At 35.0% G+C, this 12,444-nt stretch overlaps 2 protein-coding genes across 11 annotated transcripts in view; both read left to right on the plus strand.

The window, feature by feature from the left end:
• Positions 1-504: 504 nt before the first annotated feature.
• Positions 505-5,045, plus strand: xrcc2 (X-ray repair complementing defective repair in Chinese hamster cells 2). Its single transcript, XM_043226729.1, has 3 exons — positions 505-630; positions 918-999; positions 2,345-5,045. The coding sequence occupies exons 1-3, from the start codon at positions 556-558 to the stop codon at positions 3,133-3,135; spliced, it is 948 nt and encodes a 315-aa protein (XP_043082664.1). The 5' UTR covers positions 505-555; the 3' UTR covers positions 3,136-5,045.
• A 2,947-nt stretch (positions 5,046-7,992) lies between these two features.
• Positions 7,993-12,444, plus strand: part of kmt2ca (lysine (K)-specific methyltransferase 2Ca) — a 104,667-nt gene continuing 100,215 nt past the window's right edge. For 8 of the 10 annotated variants that reach the window (XM_043226737.1, XM_043226739.1, XM_043226738.1 and 5 more), the window contains exon 1: positions 7,994-8,248. The gene's annotated coding sequence lies outside the window, so the exon portion shown is untranslated. Of the gene's footprint in view, positions 8,249-12,444 lie in introns of all 10 variants that reach the window. The other 2 variants (XR_006247962.1, XM_043226745.1) reach the window with 2 other exon arrangements.

The raw sequence follows: 12,444 nt of genomic DNA on the forward strand, positions 1-12,444 counted from the left end.
TTAGAACATCTTAGACCCGTTTTGAAGTTTTTATAAAAGTGTTTTAAATAGTTCATATCAATATTTAAATTTAATTTTAGTGAATAAAATATTTGTCATATTTTTTATGTTAATATGAAGTTAGAAATACTGGTCAAACGGTATATTACAGCTATCTGTGTCTATCGAAACAAAACACGTATGATATGTTTAAAAAAAAAAAAAAAAACATTATTTCCCGAAAGGAATGCTATGTAAGTTGCTACGTAATATGATATCAAATGTTATAGTCGTATTATTAGTCAAGTAAGATTATTTTTTTAATTACTATTAAGAGGCTAATATAATTTATTAGACATTTAAAATTAACTACTATAAGAAATGTGCAAAGTGAAAGACCAGTTGCAAATCACTACACGTCTCTTTAAATAAATCATATAATATTCTATAAAATACATTAAATATAAAACAATGTAAAAAAAAAATTAAATATATATGCTGTTGTGGTTGGAACGACCTGATAGACGCTGTAAGACTTTTGTTTTGAAGTGTCGTCAAACGCTTATTTACCAGGAAATGGAATTCCGAAATCATTGCGCGAAAATCAACGAAATGACAGCACGAGTCAGAATGGCTGAGAATGGTGCACAGGTATATCTTACAGATCTGTTCGCATTAAAGCTTTAAGTAAACATACAATTACTTGATGCGATTAAATGTACGTTTGCATTATGACCCACTAAATAGAATGGATTGTTCCTCGAGTTTTACATTAAAATTGACCATCATTTAACTCAATTTTCGTCGATGGGAGCTCAAACTGAGGTTCAGGCGTTCATGCATTACGGTTTAACGTTAAATGGAGTCGTACTGGTAGTATTGGCATGCCACTTGCTATACCTTGCTTGTTGTAAACATCAATGTTTGTGCTTTTGCAGTTGGTAAGCAGACTAGAAGGACGACAGTCACTGAGGGACATTGAACCCAATATGTTTCCTGTCGACGGTGGTCCAGGTCAAGGTGAAGCCTTCTTGTGTTAAACCGATTGGATTTCAGTAGTGTATTAAGGTGTTGTCACATTAATTAGGAATCTCAATGTGAAAATATATTTATGATAAATCTAAAAAAAGTAACAAAAACAAACACATATATATATAATTGGTTGATTAGAACATTGTAGGAGGTCACCGTGCTTTATAAAATGATAGAAAATATGAGATATAAATAGCCTACATATTTTAACATGATGTGACAGTTGAAACCATGATGCAATTTTTATGAAATACTCATATGTGTATGATAACATCCAATTTATAAGTTGCTTTGGGGGAGAAAAAAAAAAGTTCCTAGTAAATGTTATGGTTAATACACGCTGAAAAAAAATCTGTATTTTCTTATTTTCCATAGAATTATGCAGTCTCCAAGGAAACCATAAATAAATGTTTATATTTATGTTAATAAATACCATTTGGTGCCACTACTGACCAAAAAATTAAGACACTTCAAATTTAAGTCACAATTCCTCATCCCATTTGCTTTGTTATTTAACACTTAAATAGAATGCGTCAGTGAAGACATATATTTGTAGGCTAACCCAGCAGTTTGCATCACCCCAGTTTTAGCTCTTAGATGAAAGACGAGTTACACATTTGAACACATTTTGTTCATCGTGATCATTTTCACAAGTGAACACATGTATGAATTCTGAATGAACGATGGTGTTTAATGGCCCAAACTATCTCTGTAGTTCCATTTTATCCACATGTTAGCAATTCATTTTTTTTAAAGACGGTTTTAAGTCAAAGCTTGAAAAATAAATGATTCCAAAGGGTGTATTGCTGATGCATTATTTATGTATATATATTATTATATATAATAAAATGTTAAAATATTATAAGCTTGTGTAATTACAGGCATTTAACAAAAAAAAAAACATAGACAAGGGTATAGAAGTGGAAGTGTTAAAATGCTAACTTGTTTTCCGGGATTATCCAAACAAAATATGTCATACATGCATCACTCTATTAAAGTCCTTGCACACCGAGTCCAAACCGAGTGTTTTCGGATTCATCATTCTTCATATCAGAATGCATGTTACGGATGCAAAAACGCTGATTCGATTTGTTTTTGTTTTGTTTTTTATGATGGACAACAGTTTTTGAGACATTGTGTGATTGACACAACTTGAGGTCGTATTCACTTTTAACATGCAAAAATTTCAGACAATAATTTTTGATTTTTTTTTTACTAAAGTTTTGGATGCAGTGTGTAAATGTGATTGACGCAACAGAGATTTATTTTGTAACATGCATAAATTTCGAACCCGAATTTTGAACGCAGCGTAATTTGTTGTGCATCCGTACAGGTGATGTCGTAGAGTTCCATGGCTTGGAGGGCACAGGAAAGACGGAAACCTTGTACCACCTCATCACCCGCTGCATCATGCCCGTCCAGAGTGGAGGTCTGGAGGCGGCGGTGGTCTTCGTTGACACGGACTACCACTTTGATATGTTTCGTTTAGTGAGTGTTCTGGAGGCGCGTTTGGCTGAAGACTCTAGAGAGGGTGACGGCTCTGAAAACGAATCCGAGGAAAGGATACGTTCGTGTCTGCACAGGCTGTCCGTAGTGCACTGCAACAGCTCAGTGCAGCTACTCCTAAACCTGCACTACCTCGAAAACGCCTTTTCCAGCCAACCTTCCCTCTGCCTTTTGGTCATCGACAGCATTTCTTCTTTCTACTGGGTGGACAGATTCAATGGTGGCGAGAGCACTGTTTGTCAGGAGGCTAACCTGAGGAAGTGTGCTGAGTTTGTGGACAGACTCCGCAGAAACTATGGCATTGTGATTTTTGCCACCACTCATGCCATAATGAGGAACTATGGATCTGATCCAGGGGTGTCAGATGTGCCCGGCTCATCATCATCATCATCTCGCAGGTGGAGGTCAGCCGATAGTGCTACCGACTTTGACAAGCCGTACCTGTGCAAAGCATGGCAGAAAATAGTAACTCACAGGATGCTGTTCACTAAAAGCCATGTCTCAAAAGACCACAAGCAGGTTTTCTCCACAGCGTGTACCAGCATAATGACCAAAGGTGTCAAAAGATGCTTGTTTCATGTTACGGAGGACGGTATTAAATTTGTATGTGACAAGTGAGCAAGTGAGCAGGACATATTTGCTTTTGGGTTGTCACACGATTAGGAGGGCTACTTGGCGGACAAAAATAAAATAACTTTCCAATTATTGTCTATCGGCGTGATCAATGCAATACCTTTTCTGCTCCCTTATCAAAAGCTGCTCTCTGTGCTGCGTTCGCTGGCTCTAATGAGAACGTTCTTCGTTAAACCGGTCGCTGAAGCATGTGTGGTAAACACTCCACAGATTGGCTTACGTAACCTCGGTTAGGTGACGTCATTTGATTACGTGTACCTGGAGGTTATAAATAGGCATGAAACGGAATAGTCCTCAGGTCTTTTTGTCATCAAGGACCGCATTGTTGTGTGTGTGTGTGAGAAAGAGAGAGAGGAAGCTGAGTGAAACAACGTCTCCTCAAGCTCTTCCGCGTCTGGACGCGATGGCACACACTTGGCCGCACTTTACGCGTTTCCTCCGATAGCTCTGCTCCCGGGAGTCCTGGTGAAGGATGCTGGGGCTTCCTCAACTAGAAGAACTCGTGCCCTCAGAAAGTTGGTGCATGACGCAACATGCAGACCCAGGTCACTGCCAAATTGTTTGTGCTTTCTGCAAGCGATTGTGGATTGTGGCACGCACCCTGGTACTGTCAGAACTTACATGGCCACCATTTCGGCTTGCCATGTTCTGATCGATGGGGGTTGCCCGCTTCATTTGTGGAGCCAAGCAGAAAGATATTTCAAATTATTTACTAATGCGTGTTTTCTGAGATCATCTCCTGGCGAGCCTTTAGAGAAAAGTCAGTTTTACAGATTATGATTAGGCTTTAATGAAATTAGTTTTTTATTTTTTCCATTTTGGTTCCCAGAATGTTCTCGGAACGTTCTCTTTTAGTTAGCCAAAATATTGGGCTTTAAAAATTTTTATTGACATGCATTAAAAGTGAATAAAATTTATTTGACTAGCATTACACTCATTTCTTATCACTTAAGGGTGCTTTTTTTTTTTTGCTTCGTAAACAAATAACTTCTCGTTTAATATGTTCTCTTCAATTAGACTGGTCAAATATCTCTGCAATCACAATACATGCTCTCGAATATATATTTTAAGTAATTATTCAGTAGAAAGATCGATAAGCGTATGTTAGTCAGTCAGTAAAAGGAAATTCAGATTGTGTTCCCTTGCCCTGTTGTTGCTTCCCATGTATATACCCATGTTTGTTTCTCCTTCCTGTTCTCGTTTGGCATAGTGTTTCATTGTGTCTGTTAATTTTGTAGTTAAACCCTCATTGTTTGCCCTACTTAAACCCTGGGTTTCTAGTGTCCTGTGTCGGGTGTCAAATGTCTTCTACCCGTCTGTGTTCCAATGATTGTTCTATTAAAGACTGTTTTGAGTTCATTCCGTGTTTCCTCGTTCTAAGGAGAGCAATAGCAATGCCGACAAACACAAATAAAAAATAGCTTGTTGAAGAAACATGTGACGGTGCAGATCCACGGTTGCGCAGTAAAAAACCATACAAATCCAGTATTTATTATATGCTTTGACTACACTTATGGTTTAATTTCAGCTATAAAATTTAATTATATTTTCAACATGCGATTTGACTGCAACTTCTACACTATAAGCTTATTTCGGACATGAAATTCTGCAAAAATAGTTTATGATTCAAAAATACTCATTTAAGCATTAAAATAGTAACAGCCGACTGCGAAGTTTCGAATAACCTGCAGGGAACGTTCTCTTTAGGTTATTAAAAAACCTACAGGGAACGTTCCTAGAATGTTCTTATTTGGTTCGCAAAAAAAAAAAAAATAACCAAATTTCTTTCCTATTTGTTCCTGTATTTCTTTGGATCTCAAACACTTTTTTTACACAGGGCCATGTGGGTTTGGATTTAGTTTTCCCTTCATAATAAAAACTTAATTTAAAAAATGCATGCTGTGTTTACTTGTGTAGTCTTTGATTAATGTTTTAAATCAAACAAATTTAAATATTAAAGTGTGATAAAACATGCAAAAAAAACATCGTATAGGTCTATCCTTTGCACATGTATAATGTTTGCGCAGGTTTAACATTTAAACATTGTTATATGCATTTTTTTAACTGTTTATATATCTATATTATATATAAATAGATATAGATATTGATTCTATTTTAGACAAGTTGTGATGGTTTGAGAAGGCTAAATTGATCAAACATAGCTTATGATCAATTCATGGTCATTACTAAAACATAATCTTATATTTAATGAACAAAACAGTTTTCTAAATTAACGTAACAAGAATTAATAATAAAAATAATAATGCATCAAATAACATTAAAAGTAAGCATTGCAGTATTATATTGATTGTTTGTTAATGGTAGGCCAAATCAGGCCAAAACGAAGTTCATTACAACCTTGCATTATTACAACCTTGTATTAAAACTTGCATAAATTAATATTCTCATTAACCATGGCCAGACCACGTGTGCGTCAGCATCCATTTCTGCTTTGATTCGGCATACACAGAGCTCTATTTTTATCCACCAGCGGACAGTGACGGTGTGCACTTTCTCTCGAATATGGACGTATCACGTTCCCACCGAGCTCTTTCAGGTAGTGTGAGGTGAATACGGCTGCGCACTCCCGGTTGTGAATATAAAAGAGACAAATCTCGGCCTCCCATCCTCACGCATATCTTTAAGCATGCACTATTAAAAAATGTACAATTAAAAAATGTTGTGGCATAGCAAAAATAAAATTTATATAATTAATAGTTACACAGCCTAATTAAAAACTATTACTAGCTGATGCTAACTAGCTAGCTAAGCTGATGTTATCTCGGGGCAGCCTCATTTTTAAATATAAATTCTGAGTATTTTTATTCAACCAACTAGTTAATATAAACTCGATGGTAAAACAAAGAAGATGGCGATGACCCCTGGAGGCGCTCTACTCCGCAGACTAGGTCTGAAAATGACCCTGGACCACAAAACCAATCATAAGTGTCATTTTTTCCAAAACTGAGATTTATATATTATGTGAAGGCTGAATAAATTAGCTTTCCATTTATGTTTGGTTTATCAGGATAGGACAATATTTACAATACAACCATTTGAAAATCTGAAATTTAAATAGTAAATACTGAAAAAAACCCATTTAAAGTTGGCCAAATATTGGATATTGGATTGGATATTCATTGATTTCTACAATAAGTTCACAGTTACAACTATGACTTTGTCTTGACTTTATCATATATTTTGGGAAGTAGTGTTAGAACAGTAGGGGGCGTTTCTCTTCACTTTACCCCATATTAATTAATTAATTTAAAAATAAAAAAAACGTAAAGCATGACACCTATGTAATTCTGTAATCATAGCTTTTTTTTTTTTTAATTTTCAAGACCACCCACATAATACTTTCCCACCAATAATGTCTGATCAGACTGAAGCCCTGTACATCCTCTCATCAACCAGTGGGTTGCTTTAAAAAAGGATTTTCTGTGAACTGAGTGAATACTACACAATTTGCATTTAGCATTAGCACTTCATCAGCTATAATTAGGCCACTTTTTCTTTTTTTTTTTACACAGGAGAAACCAGGCGCTGAACTTTATTCAATCAAGTGGCTTAAATTGACCAAGTCTGTTATTGTCATACCAAATATTTTATTATTATTGTTATTATTTACGTTAGAGGCAGAAAACAATCTATTAAGAATATGTTTTGAAAAGTTAGCCCTTAAAAATCCCTGAAAATGCTTGTTGTTAAACACTGAAGACACCCTTTTGTAACCAGTCCCACAGCGTGGATCATTCAGTGAGCGGGAAAGAGGAAACGTGTCGAAGCAAAGCGATGAAAGCATCAGTGAGACACTGTCTTTCAAACACTGGTGCTTCTTTCAGGCCAAGAAGCTCATTTCCTCTTGCACCTGGACTGCTTTGGACATCTTCCCTAGAATCCTTGACCTTTAATGAGACTCTTTTTTTTTTTTTTTTTTTAATTAGGAAAAAAGAACACAGAATTACCAATGTATTTATGAAACACTGTTTTATTCTTGTGCTTTATTATTTTTTATCTTTGGTATATTTATAGTTACAATTAAAGTTAAAGTAAATTACTGAGATGGAATAATGTGCATTTATTTGTGAATTTGTCGACATTGCTGTTAAAGAAAAAAAGTCTTCAACTACTTAAAAAAAAAAAAATTGGAAATTTGTGAGTTTGTTGTAATTACTGCTTAATGTACGTAGATATTTTTGTGTGACTTTTCAATTGTTGTCGCATGCTTTTATTTACTTTATTTCATTTTTAGTGTGTAGTCAGAATAGTGTAATAGTGGTGGGGTGACGTGGAAATTAAAAAGAAAGAAAGAAAGAAATGCACAAATAACTTTACATATGTAAATAAATGTATTTGATATGCAAATTATTTACAAAGAGAAATAAAAACATGTAGCCTACTAAAACAAACAAAGAAAAACAAACAAACAAACATATACTAATATTTGGCATATTGGGGTGTTTAAAAATGCTATAATTTTTTAGATAACAGTTTTTTTCCACTGAAAGATGATGAAAGATTTGAGTTAAGTAATACTGCTTTTTTTTTGTACGCCAATAAACGACATGCACTCAATCCACCTCAATTTCCAGAATCTACTTCCGCGTTTTACTGTCAACCGCTGACGACTGAGAAGGCTTTTTACCTTGAGTATGTCCCTATGTATCGCTCCGCAGGGTCAGTGAGACTTTTTAAAAATATCTCCATGTAGTTTTAAAGCTAAATAACCTCTATCTTTAGCACATCGCCCGTCATATTTTCGGTTTGTATATGTTCTGTACGAGTTGGGCGCAATTTAAAACGGTAACACTGTCTTAAACGTTAAAGTGGGTCTATTTGTCCGTTGCAGTGACAGGCAGTGTTTCGGTCTCTCTTAAACATGGCCACCATGATGGAGTAAACGCTACAACTTTAAAATTCATATAATCGAGGAAAACTATGCTTTTTTCACCCAAATGAGGAATGTTTCGATCTGAAATATCGTACCAAACGCCTAATCCACATGAGAGCTTTGGGAAAAGTTTCTTCTTGGATTACATTCTGAATTAAGTTGGCTGGAAGCTGGAAAGGAAAAAAAGAGAATTGCATCAATTCCGTAAGCATTAGCTACTCTTCATCATTCCTCGCGCTTTCCGCTGTATTTATTTGTTTGTGTTTGTAGTTTATGTTTCGGGTGAAACGTGCGATATTTTGATGTTTGAAGTGAAACGCAAGTGTTTTGTTTTTCATCGGAAAGTGGCGATAGTTGCAGCCTGTTGTGAGTGCGAAGAGTAACATTGAAACACTAATGACAGATTGTTATAAAGTCCGAGAGCGCGCATATATCATTCCGCGGCTATACGTCTTGGTTTAATCGGGGTCTTTAACTAATGACAGATTACTCCCTAACCTCGAGTATAAACGAAAGTACTGCGTTTCGTACAGGACTGTAAAGGACAACGAGGAAGTAAAGAGAAAAATATCTATCTGGGTTATAAAATAAGTTTGTATGCCGCTCGTTTCGGTCCAGAAGAGTAAGTGTGGCCCGACGTTGTTTAGTAAACGTCACACCGACGTTTGGTGGCAGAAAGTTGTTTTGTTTTCGCACGGGTCCAGCCATCTTACTCGAGGCAAGTTAAAAGCTACTAAACAACTAGTTTCCCCCATCCCAGACTTTGTCCTCGGGGCTAACCTGCTGCTTTAAATGCTGATTGCATAACCGGGGACTAGAAATGCCGTAGTTAGAGTTTTATTCGAGTTATCACGAAAGTAATATTGATGTGTTTAGCTTGTAAGGGTTAGCTGACATGACATGTCAAGCAATGACAGCCTGTGACGTGTAATAAGGCGTCGAGAACTACTATTTCGTTTTCATGAATATTTTTGAACATTTTTTTTTTCAATTAATTAATAGTTTTTTTTTTTATGAGCGCAAATTTGTTGGTGAACTTTATGGGCTGTATGTTTTTTTTTTGTTGTTTATTTTTAAAAAATGTTTTTTTTTTTTTTTTTTTTTTTGCGAATTTACATTTACCTTTTATTTACACATCAATATAGTTCATATAGTATTTGTTGTCTACCCAAGGATTCTATGTTGCTAAGACTAAGACTTTATGGAATGGCATACTATTTTCTGTATGAAATGAATACCTAGATGAATTTATTGTTACTGCACATTTTGATCGTGCACAATATTTGAAAAACTGTATGAAAGAATGCACCTTGCAATACTAGTGATTATTTAACTTTTTTTATATTCATATTGACCAGACTACTTATCTACATTCAAATATATATATATATATATATCTCCTACAAACTAATGTCAACTTAATGCTCTAAAACCTAAACCAAAAATTAATTATTAGAATTCTTGTAATAATCAAGAGTAATTAATTTGATATCTGAGAGAGAATAAAACACTTTTTTTTTTTGTTCATTTTTCATAGGTAATGGTGATAGCTTTAAAAAAAACAAACCATTGTTGCTAAAGAGCTTGCACATGTTGGAGGACTAACCAATACACTAAGCTTAAAAATGATTTTGGTAATCACCAGCACTGTTAGTTTAGTCACTTCAAAAAAACTTACACAATTGTTAAAATGTTAAAAACCTTACATACATTTGTATTTAAAAATGTTTTAAGCACCATATATAGTTTAAATATCTACATTAAAAATTAAAATAATAATAAATGTAATAAAGACAAATAAAAACAGTTTTTAAGAATAGGTAATGTTCTGCAGGAACACACTTTCACTTTCATCACAGTCACGTCTTACTGTACTTTCTCTATCCTGTAAAAGGTGGCTGTGAAGCGTCTGATATTTAAGAATTTCGCACTAAATCCCTACGGTTCCTACTTTCATAAAATATGTACACTAAATGTTGACAACAGATATTTGAGCAGAATATTACTGTTTTTGCTTACAGTATTAACCTAATTGTCTCCTCTCTGTGTTGTTCCATCTGCTTGCGCTGATTCGGTAAAGATTTACTAACAGGACGGTCCTTTATTCAAAAATTAAAATGCTTGCGCTAATTTGTGACATTTACAGATAAGCATGTGACCGGAAACCGAAGGTTTTTGCGCTGAGGACGCGCACGCATCTGTCAAAGTGCTTGACTGGGCAAGCCTTTTCATTCTGTTTCCTCCACTATTTCAGATTCAGCGACTGGCTGAAGTCGGACGTTCGCTGTGGGCAGACCCCACTAATCAATGAGAATCACTGTCGATTATTTTCATTTTATTGATTAGTTGTTGCATATATATCTTGCAATTTTTGTAAAAATCACCAAGACTATAACCGGACCCCACTTGCTGCCATATGGATGGTGACTATTAAGATAAATAGCACAAAACAGTGCACAGTATTTAGAAAGCTATTTTCATTTTGAAGATGGCCTTTCCGTTGCTTCTCCAGCGCTGCTGAACGGTTCTCATAATAGTAGGAGACCAATTTTCACTTTAAGTGGTTTAATGAGACACATGAGAATTGGTTCAATTCAGTTGCTTCAATGGCAGCCTCTCCAGAGGAGTTCAGATCTGACCTATTCTTCACAATCCACCGTAGTGAAGCAGCTTTGCTTTGCAGAATCTTCTCGCATACAAACGCTGCATGGGAAAATGGACTGAAAAGCAAAAATCAGGTTTTTGTCCTTGAAAAGTTACTGCCAAATTGCGAAAGAGTGCTTGTTTGAATTTAGAATCAAATGGCCATCATATTTTCTACACTAAGACTTCCATCCAATGTAGTTATCATAATGTTGTTTTCATAACAAATCCCGCTGTACCTGCTTGTTGTCTGGTGTTACATGCATTCAGTGATCATTGACACCAGAAGCCCTCTGGTTTGGGCTACTTAATGTCCAGTCCCTCACTCGGGGCTGTGCTGTTGAGTTTCAAGTTGCTGTTTCGACACGTTTGTCTTAGTGAGAAGTTACTGAGACTAGTATCTGGTGATGGATTGATTTGCCCCAGCATGCTCAGTTTACTGTAATCTACCAGTGTTACCTGGAATGAAGTCTGAATCCACCAGAGCTGTGTTTGCTGCGGCAGGAGTGCTGTCACTGTTTCTTATGGCACTTCCTTGTGTAATCCATTTTATGCTGGCCTTTTTTTGTAAATATAAAGACTTGCATGTTGCAGGCTTGTAGTATATACTCTAACAGAATATAAAATGCAGGCAAGAATTTTGAATATTTATACAAAGCATTTTCTTTTCAAAATAAATAATGCTGTTTCTATTATTATTATTATTATTATTATTATTATTATTATTATTATTATTAATTATTTAAAACTGTTTTATATTTGAATCTGTTTAAAAAAAAAAAAATATCCCAGTGATGGCAATTCAGAATTTTCCAAGTCCAATCGTTATTCCAAACTTAAGTGTCACATTATTTCTCAGAAGTCATTGTAAGCTAATTTGATGCTCTATTAGTGTTGATATTCAATTGTTAGTTATGGTTCTTGTTTATTACCAATGGCGAAATCACAATGCTTTTCACCCCAGGTCTCTTTAATGATTATAAACATTTTTATTTATATATGATTAAAACGAAATCTTTGCTGTAATTTTTGAAAGATTGTTAAATAAAAGTATACATTTCTTAGTAAACAAACAAACTTTAAGAATAATAATAAATAGCAAAAATAAATAATAATACAGAGTGTTTGTTGATCACCAAACCAACAAATTACAATGCTTTCTGAATCATGTGACATGAAGACTGGAGTAATAGCTATTGATAAATATTGATGATTATTCTTTATTTTTTGACACAACAGGGGTTTCCGGTTTTTATGTGGGAATTTGTATTTACCGCTCACTGCTGTAGTCCACCATAAATTCTGATACGATAAAGTTCATAATAGCGATTGTATTAACATACGTGCGTGCGATAGAAGTCTTGTCCTCCTCACCCGGCATCTGTCTGGTTCATGGATCCGATTTATGGACCGAAACAGATGGTTATATCATTAACAGTGTAATCATGACACATTTTCCAGCAAATATATGACAGAGTCCCATGTGGCTCCAGTGTGTATTTAATCATTTGAAAAATTTGACACCGCATTGCAGCCCTTATCTAAGATATCACCAATGTTCATTACCACAAAAAATATATATTTTGTCTCTCCTTTTCATTAAATAGTGGAAATTAAATTTAATTATAAATAAACAAATGTAACGGTGTTAAACATTGTTTAAAAAAATCACAGCTCAAATAATGTGTAATGTTAAGAAAGGAGTTTAAATGCTTAAATATGTTCTTACATTTAGAAACTACCCAGTTCCATTGCAA

The sequence above is a fragment of the Puntigrus tetrazona genome, chromosome 24, assembly GCF_018831695.1.
Source record: "Puntigrus tetrazona isolate hp1 chromosome 24, ASM1883169v1, whole genome shotgun sequence".
Classification (NCBI taxonomy): domain Eukaryota; kingdom Metazoa; phylum Chordata; class Actinopteri; order Cypriniformes; family Cyprinidae; genus Puntigrus; species Puntigrus tetrazona.